Here is a 14,440-nt window from a genome sequence, read left to right on the forward strand (position 1 = left end):
TTGGATTCTGTGCCACAGATGGTTTTTGTGTGTTTGTTCAGACCGGCCCAGAACCCAACACCTGAGTTTGTTTTGCTCGTTGCTGTGACAGCTGCAGTCATTTTCTTTTCAGGTTTTATAATCTCCCTCCTTCCGCCTCTAAACTGACAGCTTTAGATGTTTGTCACCAAAAGTTATAGCTATACTTGTCTTGTATTTGAAATGAATGGCTTTTTTTGAATATCCAAAATCGCTTACTAAAGAAAACGATTACATTTACTTTACATTTAGTCTTACGATTTTTATTGATTGAATTTAAATGACTTAATTCAGTAATTAACCAAATAATATTGTCACTCCTAATGACCCTTATACCCTTACCAAACAAACTTATGCAAAGTTAAGGATACATTTACCTTCTTACCTTGAACAAAAAATGACAGAAAAAAGAAGTCACATCACGATAGTTTATGCATTGGCAACATGAGTTTACTTTTTACTATTTTGTAAATTTGAACCTTATCACCAAAATGTAAGCTTGACTAAATCCCACATAAAAAGGACTACGCATGTTGACCTCTGCTTATTTCACCTGACCTCTCATGAACCGTCTGTTGTTTTGGCAACATTACAGATTCATATCCTCAGAGCTCTAGCACCACTAACTTAATGACATAGACAGGCAGAAGTTGACACTACACTGACTTTTATAGACCCAGGGAACAAATTAAACATTGAAAAAAAATCTTTCAACAAAAACTGTTGGCTAGAAAAACAATTTGTCACACAGATAATTCCTCCACTCTTACAGAAACAATGTGCGCTAAGAAATCGACTACAAGAGACAGCAGAAGTCCTATACAAACATTCTAAAAAATAACTGCCAGATGCTGTCTCAAAAGAATCAGTCCTTAGAATTAGTTTTTGTAAATGCCACATTCACCAATCTTGGCTAGCTGCTAATTAAAGCTAATTAAATATGATGAGTCACTTTGCATATATATTTTCTGGATTAATTTCATGTGCACTTTGTATGTCCCAAAAGCATTGTGCACAAACACCTCAGGGACATAACTGCTCGCACTGCAGTCTGCTGGGACAAGACTGGGTCAAATTGAATTCACTGCTCCATGATATTATTTTTAGCTGTCTATACCTTGGTTAAACTTTTTATTGTTTTTCTCACAGATCATGTCCAGAATGAAGAAAACTACGCCCAAGCCCTGGACAAATTTGGCAGCAATTTCATCAGCCGTGACAACCCTGACCTGGGCACGGCCTTTGTCAAATTCTCCTCTCTCACCAAGGAGCTGTCTGCTCTACTGAAGAACCTGGTAAGTGAACTCAGGCATTACTCAACACTGTATTTCTACCCAAAGTCACAGTTGGATTTAACTAGAGGTAATGGCTTTAAATAATAACTGCAAGTTCAGCAATGTTATAAGCCCAAAGAATGAGGTCAGCTGACTACCTGAATATACTGAACAACCCGGCTATTACATCATTTCTTCCGTGGCATAGGTATATTCCAAGATGGTGGTGCCAGCCCAGGATATATTGAGGATTCAGACCGTGAAAGAGTGGTTCAAGGAGCATAAGACATAATTTTCAAACATGTGGATTGGCCACAGACCTAGCTTGAATCCAGGTGGTGACATTTTGGCCTGGCACTGTATAATTTCTGTTCTATTTTAATAACGGCTATTAATGACTGTCGTTTGGCTTAAAAGGCAAGAGTACAAGCAGTTGACAGTACCAGGACCTACCTCTTGTAAAAATACTATATAAAATACTAAATATATTTTCATTTAGGGGCGTGATGTGGATTTTTTGTAAGCCAACACTGATATTTGAAATGTGCCTTGCTGTTCTGGCAAATAACCAATATTTGCTAATATCAGTGTTTAAAATCCATAACTATGGGCCTATAAATTGAAGTGACATTTTTATATTGAGAGGCTGTTGGTTTACCTTTTAACTAACTTCAAATGACCTGTTCTATAATTGTATGTACAGAGAGTGTGTTGTGAGAGTGTGTTCTGGTGTGTCACATTTGCTTTTGTATTATTGTTCCTGTCAAACGTTATGGTTTAGTGTTGTTATACTAAATTTTCAAACTCTATTTAAATACTGAAGAGTAGATTCTTTGTAAAAACAGATGGGTAACACCGCTCTTCCTTCTCTTTACCTCTTTAAGTGGTTTAGGATTTAGGTTTAAGGTTAAGACTGAGATTAGCTGTGCGGAGTAGTGCTGACTTGAGCCACGTGCACCATACGGAGAGGGTCAGAAGGTAACTGACAGGAAAAGTTGCACCGGGTTTACAGAAACCAACTCTTGCACATATTGGCGTTTCTGTGTGATATCTTTTCTTACAGGGCTTTATAAAAATGTCCTATGCAGACATCACATTTGACACTTGCGCTGACAATGCCTTTATCCAGCTCCCAGCGATGTATTCTCTCTTCAGATGAAGCTCCTTATCTGACTGTGCTGGTTTCCCCCTGACATTTCTGTTGAATAATGTGTCCTGCTTGGGTCTTTTTGTGAGTGATTGTTGTTGGGACTGGGGAGATGAGTCAGCCCCTCTTTCTGTTTTCTCCCCGCATCGCTGACAACCAGATTAGACTCCATAAATACACACTTGGCAGGGCCCCGTGTATGTAATCTATGTGTCCATTCACAAACTGACTTAAATTACCCACCTGTCTCTCTACCTGAGTATTATGGCTGAGTAAAATGGCCCTTGCTCATTTTATAACCTATTCTATGAAGTCTGTAATCCTTCAGTCATCCAGGTATGATCAATTCAAAACTTTTGTCCAGTTGACAGAATGAATTTTTCTTTTATTATGGGTCATCACTGGATGACTGAGCAATGACACAGACATCTTTCTAAGAACTATGGGCAAACCACCCTCAAACTGTTAAGAGAGCTGGAAGATAATGCCAAGAAATTAGCAGAGAATAAGAATCACTTGCGCTTTAACCTTAGCTGTCGACAGAAACATTTTTACTCTAAAACCTTTGTCCAGTTGACAGAATTTTCTTTTGTTATTCTATGAAAAGCAAGCAATGAAGTTAAATCATTTTTTTAATTAAAGCAGACCTCCACCAAGGCATTGACAGTTAAAAAAAATCTCAATTACAAATACTGATACAATATTATGGCAATCTATTATGCTTCAGCATAAAATGATGTGGTTGAGGTTCAAATGATGCATAAAAAATGCTTCTGGTAATAGAAGTTTTAACAAGATCTGTAATTCCCCAGTCCTTGCTTCAATATATCTGCCATGTCTAAATTATGAAAATAATAATGTGTTAGGATGTAAAATATGTTTTTCAGCAAAGGCTCAAGATGTGTAAAGCTAAGCACAGAGAGTAGGGCTGTTTAACTGTTTTGGGTTTTTTTTTAATAATCACAGTTAACAAACAAAATGGGGTGATTTTTTTTTTCTCTATTTTTAAAACTAGGATCAAAGTCATTTCTCAAATATACAATGGTTTACAAACATAAATACCAAAACATTAGTAATAAATATATTGTATTATATTCTTCCTCTATAGGTGAACCTTTGCCAGAATAGTAGTTCCAACTGATGTTGATTTAAGTTATGACCCAAATAATTGTAACCTGCATGACACCTACTATGCAGCTCATACACTTACCATAACAATAAAGGAAAAAACACACTAAAATATTGCAACTTTATATTTGTGGTGCAGAATCTTGCTTTTTAATGAAAATAGAGGCATAGACAGTGACTGTCTCCACTCTCCAGGATGGCTTGTGAGGGAGCATCGGCAGTCGGCCAGTATAAGATTGATCCTGACGTGGGGCATATGCAAGACAGGCACTTAAGACCACCATTAGCACCCATTAAGTGTTGTTTACTTCCCTGACCACTGCAGTGTGTGCGTGTGTGTGTATATATGTGTGTGTGTGTGTGTGGACTTGGCTAAAAACGAGAGGGACTTAAATGCTTAGTGTTGTTGTAAATGTGACCTTGCTGATCCCAATGGTTAGAGCTGCTGAGCGGAGAGGAGCTCGGGTAACACAAGACACTGGCTGAAGAGCTAATTCTTCAATGGACTTGGTCTCAGCAGTTTGCTAGTCAGTTTGCTTAAGCCACTGGGAGCCTTTAATAAGATATGTTGAAGTTTTGTATTTTCCTCTTTGATATATAGTCCTAAATCCAGACTGTAGACTTTGAAATATTTCCCAAGGTAAATATATAAATAAATAAATAATTGATAGTAGTTAACATTTTACATATTGTACGGGACTTTATTATGCTGTTTAATTACTAGCACCTAGACATTTCAAACATAATGGTAGGAATGTAACAATAACTGAAGTATTATGATATTGCATTGTCAAGTTATTGTGGTCTGTCACAATATATTGAATTACAAACTCCTTCCCTTAAATGCATTGTTTTATTGTAGCAGGGAACTACATAGACCATGATCTATTTCAGTGCAGACAACATGATGAAATGTATTGTTTTAATTCTTGGGATTGTGAGAGTAATAATTCGCACCAAAGTCTTGTCAAGGCATTTTAAAAGAAAAAAGTAGCCTATTTACATTTTTTTTGCAAGATTGGTTCTATGGACAAGACCTGGTCATGGATTTAATCTTCCTGTGATTTGCGGCATTTTGAGGACTTTTTCCCCATTCAAAAGATGTAATATTGTTAATCGCTATGGCAATGGTCCAAATTTTTCATCACCCTGAACCCCATGGATAATTACTAACAGTCCATAATTGTAGTTCTTAGAGTAGCAATGATTTATATAATGGTTGGTATCTTATATTACAACGAGTGAAAATTGTATTGCAATAATAGTCCACTACAATTTCTCTATAAAAATGCTTGGCCTGATATCTAGGTCAAAACTAGATTGATTATTCAATTCATATTACAAGAACATCCTATCTTTAACTATTTTTGCTTTAAGTTGATAATTTTTGGACATAAAACTTACCCTAATTCTGTATTTTTTGTGTCTTTTTAGCTCCAGAGCCTGAGCCACAACGTGATCTTCACCTTGGACTCGCTGCTGAAGGGCGACTTGAAAGGAGTGAAAGGGGTAAAAATACACCACTTTCATTCTACTGTTAATGTAAAGATTAAAGAAAGCCTGAAAACATGCCCTGTCAGCCATCTCTCCAATCTCTTTTCACTTACTTTACAAAGCAACAGTAAATCTTGCCTGCATAAACGTTGTCTTTGTGTTGTGCTAGAGGAGAGGGCACTGAATAACTGGGTCGTGAACTCACAGCCGTTCGCAGTTCAAAGGGGGCGTGGCTTCTAGTACTCGTCCCGTAGTAGAATGTAAATTGTGTGAGAGGAGTGAGGCATTCGCTGGTCCGACTCCAACTCTGCAAATAACTCCCCGTTCGTCCCCGCTTTGACCCCTGTGTAGCACTATGCTGATGTCCGCCCTCTCCTTGTCTTCGCAGGACATAAAGAAGCCCTTTGACAAAGCGTGGAAGGATTATGAAGCCAAGTTGTAAGTCGGCCATTTTAAACTTTATTCTGTTTATTTACACAATCTGGATAATCACACTTGATGAGCAGCTGCCTCTGCAATTTATCAGACGTATAATTTGGGATGAATGTGGACTATTTGAAAGCACCTGTGAAGTAGCTTGATATTAAAATGCATATGGCGGGTATTCATGTTTTTTGTAATTATTCCTTAGTTTGATGAGATAGTAAATATTTATCTAAGTGGTAGTTTGTGGGAAAAAAGTTGTGAAGAAAAATACAAAAATACAGGAAGGAGCGCTGAGTTCTGACACCGAATACCTCTACCCCTGTCATCAACACCAAAAATTCCATCTAAAATGCACAAGGAAGGCATTTTTTTTCTGGCAATTTAAACTTTCATTTAACAAAATTAAGTTGTTGTAAATTATTTGCATTAGTCTAATCATAACTAGTGTGTAATTAGACAAGCTTTGGCCCTTGTTTGCTGTACAGTTGCAAGGTAACAGCTATAGAAGGGCCTCTACGTATCCCCGTGTCAACCAGGAAGTAAAATGATAAACTTTAAAACATTCAAAAATTAGAATAAAGTAGGCAAGATTTTTTGTAATATCCTACATATAAGTTAACGTATCAAACCTTTCGCATAACTGTTATTCTGTACTAGTACCAAGATTGAGAAGGAAAAACGTGAGCATGCCAAACAACATGGTATGATCCGCACGGAGATCACCGGAGCGGAGATCGCCGAGGAGATGGAGAAGGAGAGGCGCCTCTTCCAGCTCCAGATGTGTGAGGTATGGAATAACAAAACAGACACCAAAACTGTCCACACACACATTATATTCTCAGCGTGAACAAGGTGAAAAGTAAGATTTATTATTTATAGTATGACTGAACAAATCCATAACCACAAAACAGGAAAAAGACGCAGTTTGAAGGGTATGTAACAAATTAAAAAACATTCCAAGTCTGTTCATTGTGAGGCAGCTGTAGTGGCCATGTTTGTCTTTTTGGCACTATTTCTTTGTGAATTCAGAAGGTGTCACTTTTCATGCAGGATTTTTTAGGCCAAATAAATCTTCACAGGATGACTGGTCCCCCATAGCATTCTACTTTGAAAATAGTTTTTAGTTAAGGTATACACTTTGCTAGATAATTATGATAAGTTATTATGAAAAGAGTACAGCTCACACCATACACTTAAAATTACAATTCGACTTTATTCCGCCCACCCAATTTTGCCTCTAAATGCAACTAAACTGTAATTTCTTTGTGGTGGCACTTCCGGGTATGCGAGAATCCCATTCATTACAATGGAGAATTTGAGAAAGGTTTTGCTGCTAAAATATGATATAAAGTAGGTTGATTTGTGTAAAATGTTCATTGTTCATGTGCACCAACATGTACCAGTTCTGAAGGAGGCTTTAAAACAGCTTTGTAGTCCATATAGAATGTGTTTGCTGTCAAGATTGGCAGCCCAATGTAAAATAATACGGCCCAAATGATGTTGGTGGTGCCCATGGCAACTTCTGGAATAAGGTGAATAGCAAAACAAGTAGAAATTTGTATTAATCAGTGTATTGCCAAAATGTATTGAAAACTGCACTGAGCTTGCCTTTAAATGACTTTTTAAAAATTAATGTTCACTGTAATATCTGTAGCACGCAGTAAAGATTGGGCAAGGCATATCCTGAATCAGATGGTATATAAGAGAGAAACAAAACATTCCAAATGGTTTCATTCATCATTTCATTGCCTCTGTATTCAAAACTCAAACATTAACTCAGTGGAGAGTTGCTTGGACTTAACCACCCTCCAAAGTCCCTTAAGGATTATAATCCATCTTCTGAACAATGATCAGCATTTAAATGTAAAAAGGTAAAATCCTCCCTCGTTTGGTAGAGCTCCTCTCAGATTATTTTAATAATTTATGGAATACACGTGCGACTTGCAGCAGTGCGTGGGCGATGCATGCTCTGTTCCTACTTTGAAGATGGCGATCGTACTAGCGTTGTACTCTTGTATATTAAACACACAAATTACACAGGGAGTTTTGAATCCATATAGTGAACTTTAAAATGGTGAAATTCTGTTGTAACAATAATGTATTAAATAAATGTCACTTTTTCATCTTTTTTATGGTCAAAAGATTCTTCACAAACTGTTGGTTCATACTCCGCTGTGCCAGAAAAACTCTAGTGGTGGGTGGTGCCCACGCTTTATGCGGCTAGGATTTTGAGTACTGCAATTACATAATGGGCCAATGGCTTGTACTTGCATGAAATATTCACTTCTGCATTTGTTCTATACCTAACTAATCACCATTTCATTAGCTGACGGAAAAGCCCTTGTGATTGGATGATTAATTTTGGGATCTTCAAAGCTTAAACACTTACATTTGATATTTAGACTTTGACTTGCAGCGTGACTCTCATTTGTTGGCCCATAGCTGCTGTTCTACAGTGAAACATTTGAACAAAAGGCTATTGTGGTTTTGTAACTAAACCAGGCTCACTGTATGCGTGGATGCATTTGTGGTCAGGCCAGAGAAGCATTAAGAGCTCCCCGCTATGACAACTCCAATGACTTGCTATATGGCTGATAAAAGCCACAAGTGAATGTCCAAGCCCAAGCCAAAAATAATGCCATTTGAAAGCATATACAAGATCTCACAGCTGCTGCTTTATTGAGTGATTGCCATTGAGTCACACTGCTATCACATTTAAAATGTGTTACCAAACAATGGATTTTATGTTACATCAATACAGAGCCCACACATATTTTAGACATCTGTTTCAGTTTTTTTTTCAGTTTAAATCATCTTTACTTTACATACAAAAATTGAGTATTGGCCATCTGACTGTGTTCTTAAATGATAAATGTAATTCAAATTGTAATTGTAACCTGTTAATGTTGATGATACACTGTGTGATAACTTGGTAATAAGAGTTAACATGCGCACATTTGAATAAAAATGTGAGTGGATGTTCGTACTTGCTGAAAATGGTTTAATGCTAACTAGTTGGAACAATGAGAATATAAAGAAAACATTTTAAACACAAATAGACCATAAACAATCCAGTATGGCTTTAATATATAGCTCTTTTAAATACATTTCACCAAATTAATGCCACAATGTTAAAATTTACACAATACTATATTTCGATATTAAGGAATATACTTGATACACAATACTGTACTGATTTCAATGCCACAACAATAATAAAAAAAAATTTTAGAATGTAATTTTCAACCTTAAATAATAGTACTTAGTTTTATATTACTATGTGGCTCTATATCTGTGTTATCCCTCAGTCTGTGTGGTTCATTTCTGTCCTTTGAATGTGACTTTTTTAATATCGATACTTGTTCAAATGAGTATGTAGTTTTGATATTGGTTTTGGTATCAATTTGTATCTGATTTTCAATACTTTTGACAACTCTAGTTTCAAATAGTCATAGTTGAGTCAACTATCATCGCCAAAATTATTTGAATGTTTGACACATCAAATACAACATTTCCAGAGTATCATGCTTGTGCAGTATTACAGTTGCTGCAGTCCATGGTCCAATCTGCTCATCCCACTTAACCTCATTTCTGTGCATTGCGTGCTCTGGTCCAGTCGCTCTGCCCGCATTACCCAATCACCAGATTACAGGGCACACTCCTGCCCTCTCACCAACTCGTCCCAGTGCGGGGGGTGTATGGAGAGGCAGGGCTCAGTAGGCTGTGCTCCACACAGACTACTGCTCATTCACACAAAAGAGTCTGAGCGTGCACATGCTGCTCCAGCGTTCCACAGCACAGACAAAATGTGAATCATCTCCTGTCTCTGGTTAGACAAAGGGCAGCAGAGGCAGTGAATGTACATATACAGGCATTCAATCGTTCTGGAAAACAACTGTGGTCAAGCTGAGAGAAACATTGTGGACTGTTGGACATTGTGAATTTTTCTTACATTTTATGAACATTACCCATCTGTGTCCTCCGATATTAGAGCTGCAATTAGGATGGACACAAACAACAAAATATCCTATCTTATTCTGCACAAAAAGTGCTAACTCAGTAGTTATAATACGACTAAAACAATTTTGCAATACACCCAAATGGGCTCTGTATGATTAGAGTCTCCCTCTGTACATTACAGCCAGTGATATCCCAGGTTCAGTCGTTATTGTAGTGCTGTTTTTAAATCAATATTGGCACATATTACTGCTATTACCTTTAGATTAGCTGAATTGATCTCATATTTAATCTTTAGACATAAAAAACTGAAATCATCTGCCCTTCTTTCCTTTTTATTATTCAAATGTGAAACCTGTGTCAGTCTCTTTTGAAACCTTGTTTAGATCAAGGTGGCGACTTGGTACTTTCTTCCTCCACACGTCTCTTCCACAGTGCTTACCCATCTGGTGCTCTCTCCTCCAAGTTTCAAGCAGCATTGGCTCAAACATCAAAGACATGAATATCATTTAGCCAAGCGCTCACGCAGCTCCAAACACGGTCTTTTTTTACATTGGGTTGAGCTTGAGTCACGTTTTGCCTCATTACATTCAGAATCCTGGCCCCGACTCCCTGCTTACACTTGCACTTTGTACCTGTGTTCTACTTGCAGTACCTGATCAAAGTGAATGAGATCAAGACAAAGAAAGGAGTGGACCTCCTTCAGAACCTGATAAAGTATTACCACGCACAGTGCAAGTAAGTACCATTTTAATCTTCAGATTTAAGCAGTTCTATTTGAACTTTACTCCATAATGGTTATATTTATAACATTATAAAAACTCCTGAATCTGAATACATATATGGTGTATAGGGGATGTTATATTTTGCTGCAGCTGCACCAATAAGTTTTTCCATTTTCCATTAAACTTGCTGAAACCAATTCTATCAATCAAAACAGATGTTGATTTTTACACAGTATACAAAAAATGTAGTATAAAAATATGGCTTACACTTTTACATCCGACTTGAATAATATGGTATAATTTTAATATACAGCATGTGAATCAGTGGATTTGTACTGTATAGATAGGAGTAATTTCATGTGTACAAATACACTGTATAAGCAGCTCTTGAAGTCAAGTTCACTGTCTTTATTATTATTGATAATCAGGAAGTGAACATTACCATTATTGTAAGCACTTACAAACTCATCACGGTGAATACTTAAGTAAGTGTGGAAACACTTTGGACCACTGCAAACAGTTTAAAAAGAACTAGTTTTGTTTTTCTTGTTAACATAGTAAAAAGAAGGTACTGCATCTTTTAACACATTGAATACTCATTAATGAGATGATGCAACAACCACACTGTTATAGCATGTCCCTTGTTGTTTGAATACCCTACCTCAGCACACTATGTTAAACTTTAAATGACCATATAGGGGGTCATAACATTCCTCATACAGAGATGTTCTGACAGCTGTAGGCTTTGGTGCTTAAATAAGTGGCCGCTCTCGGAACCACAGCTCACACTGGGCTGCGACAGAATGACACATTTTCTTTCGGTGTTGCTAGGTCTTGTCATAACATGAAACAAAACAATGACGTTTTCTCCAAATCTGTTCTGTATGCTCTTTGATGAAGAGAGGTAATAGTGTGACGACTGGACAAAGGGAGTGTGACATCACTCACGGCGTTCGGCTCCAATCAAGTGAAGCTTCTCGAGGCTAGCATTTTTAAGGGCGAATTTGGAGCCCCATATTCCAGTTCCATATTAGGAAATTTGGCCGTGAGTATCATAGCAACCAAGAGCCAATTCAGAGCCAGACAGTTGAAGGTAACGCCCCTTCCCGCTCGCACCGCCGTTCATATCTTGATTTACGGACAAAATAGCGAAATAAAAACACCAGTCAATGGAGCTGGAAGTGCGCCCATGCTCATTTCATTTAGAACTTCCTATGAGTGTGACAGATGCTGCCTTACATCCATTTTAAATGCAAGAGTATATTGCAAATATGTATAGGCCTAATTACACTTTTGCAGTTATTGTAATTAAATATGCATAATGAGCTAGTATATAAACCAGTTCTCTTTCTACCCATAGGTTTCAGAATGAAGAAAAATTAGGACCATTGCCAAAGCAATAAACAAACCACATATATCTTTTCAGTGTGAAAAAGTCCTTAAAATGTTGCATATAACAGGAAGCTTAAGCCCATGAAGAAAACATATTTACCATTGTGTTATTTTTGCGAAACCAAGGCCACTTACTACTTCATACTTGACTCACTTGAGCTACTTGGAGTATGAGCCTTGGTGCTGCAGTGCTGTAACAGAGAACAGACAGAGGATGTTGTGCGTTCCAAGAGGCAGAAGAAACAGCATTGGACACAGAGGTCATTAGCGGTGATTTGCGGCCACAGAGCGGCGCGAGGTGTGGACCACTGACAGATCTGTAATGGATTTCAGGATGTGCACGGCACCTCTGCAAATCCATTGCAGACTGGGCCAGCTGCAGAGTCTGTGCCAGAAGCACACGGCACTGACCCAAGTCCAGCCTTAAGTTGAACATAAACACTAGCAAATCCTGTGTTATCATCCTCCAGGTCTTTTCACTGATGAGCTACTTATTACTATGTGTGTCCCATTGATGATCATGCCATGTTTTCTTCCAGTTTCTTCCAAGATGGCTTGAAGACGGCAGATAAGCTGAAACAGTACATTGAAAAGCTGGCAGCTGATCTCTATAATGTAAGACCCTGTGCTTTCGTTTTCCATTATGCTCAAAGCATTATAGACCTCATTATCCTCCCCTATCAGCTTATTTACTCTGTCTGGCCATTTTAACACTGTTCCTATCATGTAAAAGCTGCCATAGGTTTATTTTTTATCTCTAGAAGAAAATTTTTTATTTCTAAAACATTCATATAATAGGATTTTTGCCCATAGTGGTTTGTTAAAATGGTGTTAATAGGCAGCTATCCATTGTGTGTGTGTCTGTGTGTCTGTGTGCGCCTGTGTGTTTGTGAGAATGTGCCTCTGATTTGTTTTGAGTACAGTGGCTGTTTATCACTGCCTGGCACAGTGTCACAACTCAGTAATTGGCTGTTAGTGTAAAAAAGGATGCAAAATCGACAGCTCTTTCTCTAGGAGTAGAGGGCTGAAATCTGAACAGGAAGAGTGCAAATATTTTGATGTGGAATAATGTGCCTCAATTCTAATATAATTAGCCCTTATTATTATGATCATATTATTGATTCATATGTGTGTGTCTATGTTGTTTTCAGATTAAACAAACTCAGGATGAGGAGAAGAAGCAGCTCACTGCCCTGCGAGATCTGATCAAGTCCTCCCTCCAGCTGGACCAGAAGGAGGTAGGCATCACAGCTGGGCCATCCACACCAGACTGAAATATGTACAGTGACCAGTGCTCCTGTATTTGATTTTCTACCCAATAGAGCCAGGACAAACCTTTTTTTAGATTTATATACAAATATTAGTTCATATTTGCTCACTATGCTTTAGTTATTAAGGTCTGGAACAAATATTGGTGTGGTTAGTTATAATAATACTAGCTGCTGATTGCTTGTACGGAAATTCAAAGAAATATAAATTGCAATAGGCCCCTCCTATCTGACATATTAGGTCAGAGATTGGGCAGCATGTTGTTTGGACAAAATTATATTTGATCTCCATAGAATTCCATAGCTTGCCAAGTACTAGTGTTTGATAGAGTCATGCAAGTCAATTCTAAGCCATTTTGAGGACTTCAGATCATAAGATATAAAGTTTTAATTGTTAAGTGCTATGTCAACAATCTTAAAATTTTATTACTCTGAAACCATGGATACCCATAAATGCACCCTCTACTTACCACAGGAGATATCATCGCTATACTAGAGATTGTCCATATGTTTTTTTTCATGGCAGATGCAATACCAATTGTGTAGAATCCAAAGAAACAGATGGCAGATAAGCTCTGCTGATATTTTGAGCCCATATGAAGGACCTATTTCAAATAAAATATGAAATGAATATGATATGAAATTACTATAAACTCATTCACAACCCTGTTTTAATAAAAACTGGATGAGAGAACAGTGTTGTCACATTTTGTGCATTGTGGTCTTCACATTTAAGTGTTCAAGTAAAGCATTAAGCATGTTCTTTAGGCATCTTGCAGAGGCTGATATTTTGTTTGGGCCAACCAGATTTAAGGCCGATAGCCAATATGCTAAAAAGTGTAAATATTGATATATCAGTCTATCTCTAGTCTATACTTATCTAATGGTCTAATACTACCCTGCACAGTAATGAGCTAGCGCCTCTAACTCTGCTGCTACTAGCCTGTGGAGCTAGCACCGAGTGAGCACCCAGTGCTGTACCATGCTGGTAGCCAGTGTGCGCTCGGCTTTGCTGGTGACCAGTGTTGTGCCTCACTGGCTGCTCAGTGGAAAGTCACTCACTACTTCAATTAACACTGCAGCACATTGACACTTACAGCACAAACGACACACGCTTGTACGTCTGTGGTTGTATAGTGGTTATTATCAACATCCTTTTTATTCACTTCACACTCTCTGTTCCCTACTTTACACTCCCACAAATGGCATCCCGTGGTTTTCACATTTGATTTACACTCTTTTATGATCTTGGTTTTAGCCAAAATCACTGGTGGTTAGGATTTAGAGAGGAAACACTCTTAAGTTTGTGGTTAGGATTGGGGCACCAGTAGGCAGCACACTCTTTCACACCTCTCCCCTCTATGTCCCCTTCTGCCTTCTGCTTGTCTGGACTCAAGTCTAGAAGAGTAAGTGCCAGGTGCATGTTAGTCTTTGCCGTTTGATGCTTTGTTTTTTTGAGACGTGTTTATGGAGCATGCTCGTAGCTTCCTTTATGTTTTCAGTAGCATTATTATTTATGTTCAAACTGCAGCTCCTTTGGTTTAGTAAACCACTTTGTGTTGTGTTAAGACATTTGCATGTTTTATTAAGGAGAGCCTTGTTCCATTGCCT

General features: G+C 37.8%; 1 protein-coding gene across 4 annotated transcripts in view; it reads left to right on the forward strand.

Moving 5' to 3' along the window:
* Window positions 1–14,440, forward strand: part of asap1b (ArfGAP with SH3 domain, ankyrin repeat and PH domain 1b) — a 51,910-nt gene that overhangs the window by 19,149 nt on the left and 18,321 nt on the right. For all 4 annotated transcript variants that reach the window (XM_033985919.2, XM_055230235.1, XM_055230236.1 and 1 more), the window contains exons 3-9: window positions 1,168–1,313; window positions 5,002–5,076; window positions 5,450–5,499; window positions 6,145–6,274; window positions 10,097–10,182; window positions 12,101–12,176; window positions 12,713–12,799. In XM_033985919.2, coding sequence (XP_033841810.1) covers window positions 1,168–1,313; window positions 5,002–5,076; window positions 5,450–5,499; window positions 6,145–6,274; window positions 10,097–10,182; window positions 12,101–12,176; window positions 12,713–12,799 — 650 coding nt within the window. The remainder of the gene's footprint in view (window positions 1–1,167; window positions 1,314–5,001; window positions 5,077–5,449; window positions 5,500–6,144; window positions 6,275–10,096; window positions 10,183–12,100; window positions 12,177–12,712; window positions 12,800–14,440) is intronic.

This window comes from Periophthalmus magnuspinnatus, chromosome 20 (assembly GCF_009829125.3).
Source record: "Periophthalmus magnuspinnatus isolate fPerMag1 chromosome 20, fPerMag1.2.pri, whole genome shotgun sequence".
Lineage (NCBI taxonomy): Eukaryota > Metazoa > Chordata > Actinopteri > Gobiiformes > Gobiidae > Periophthalmus > Periophthalmus magnuspinnatus.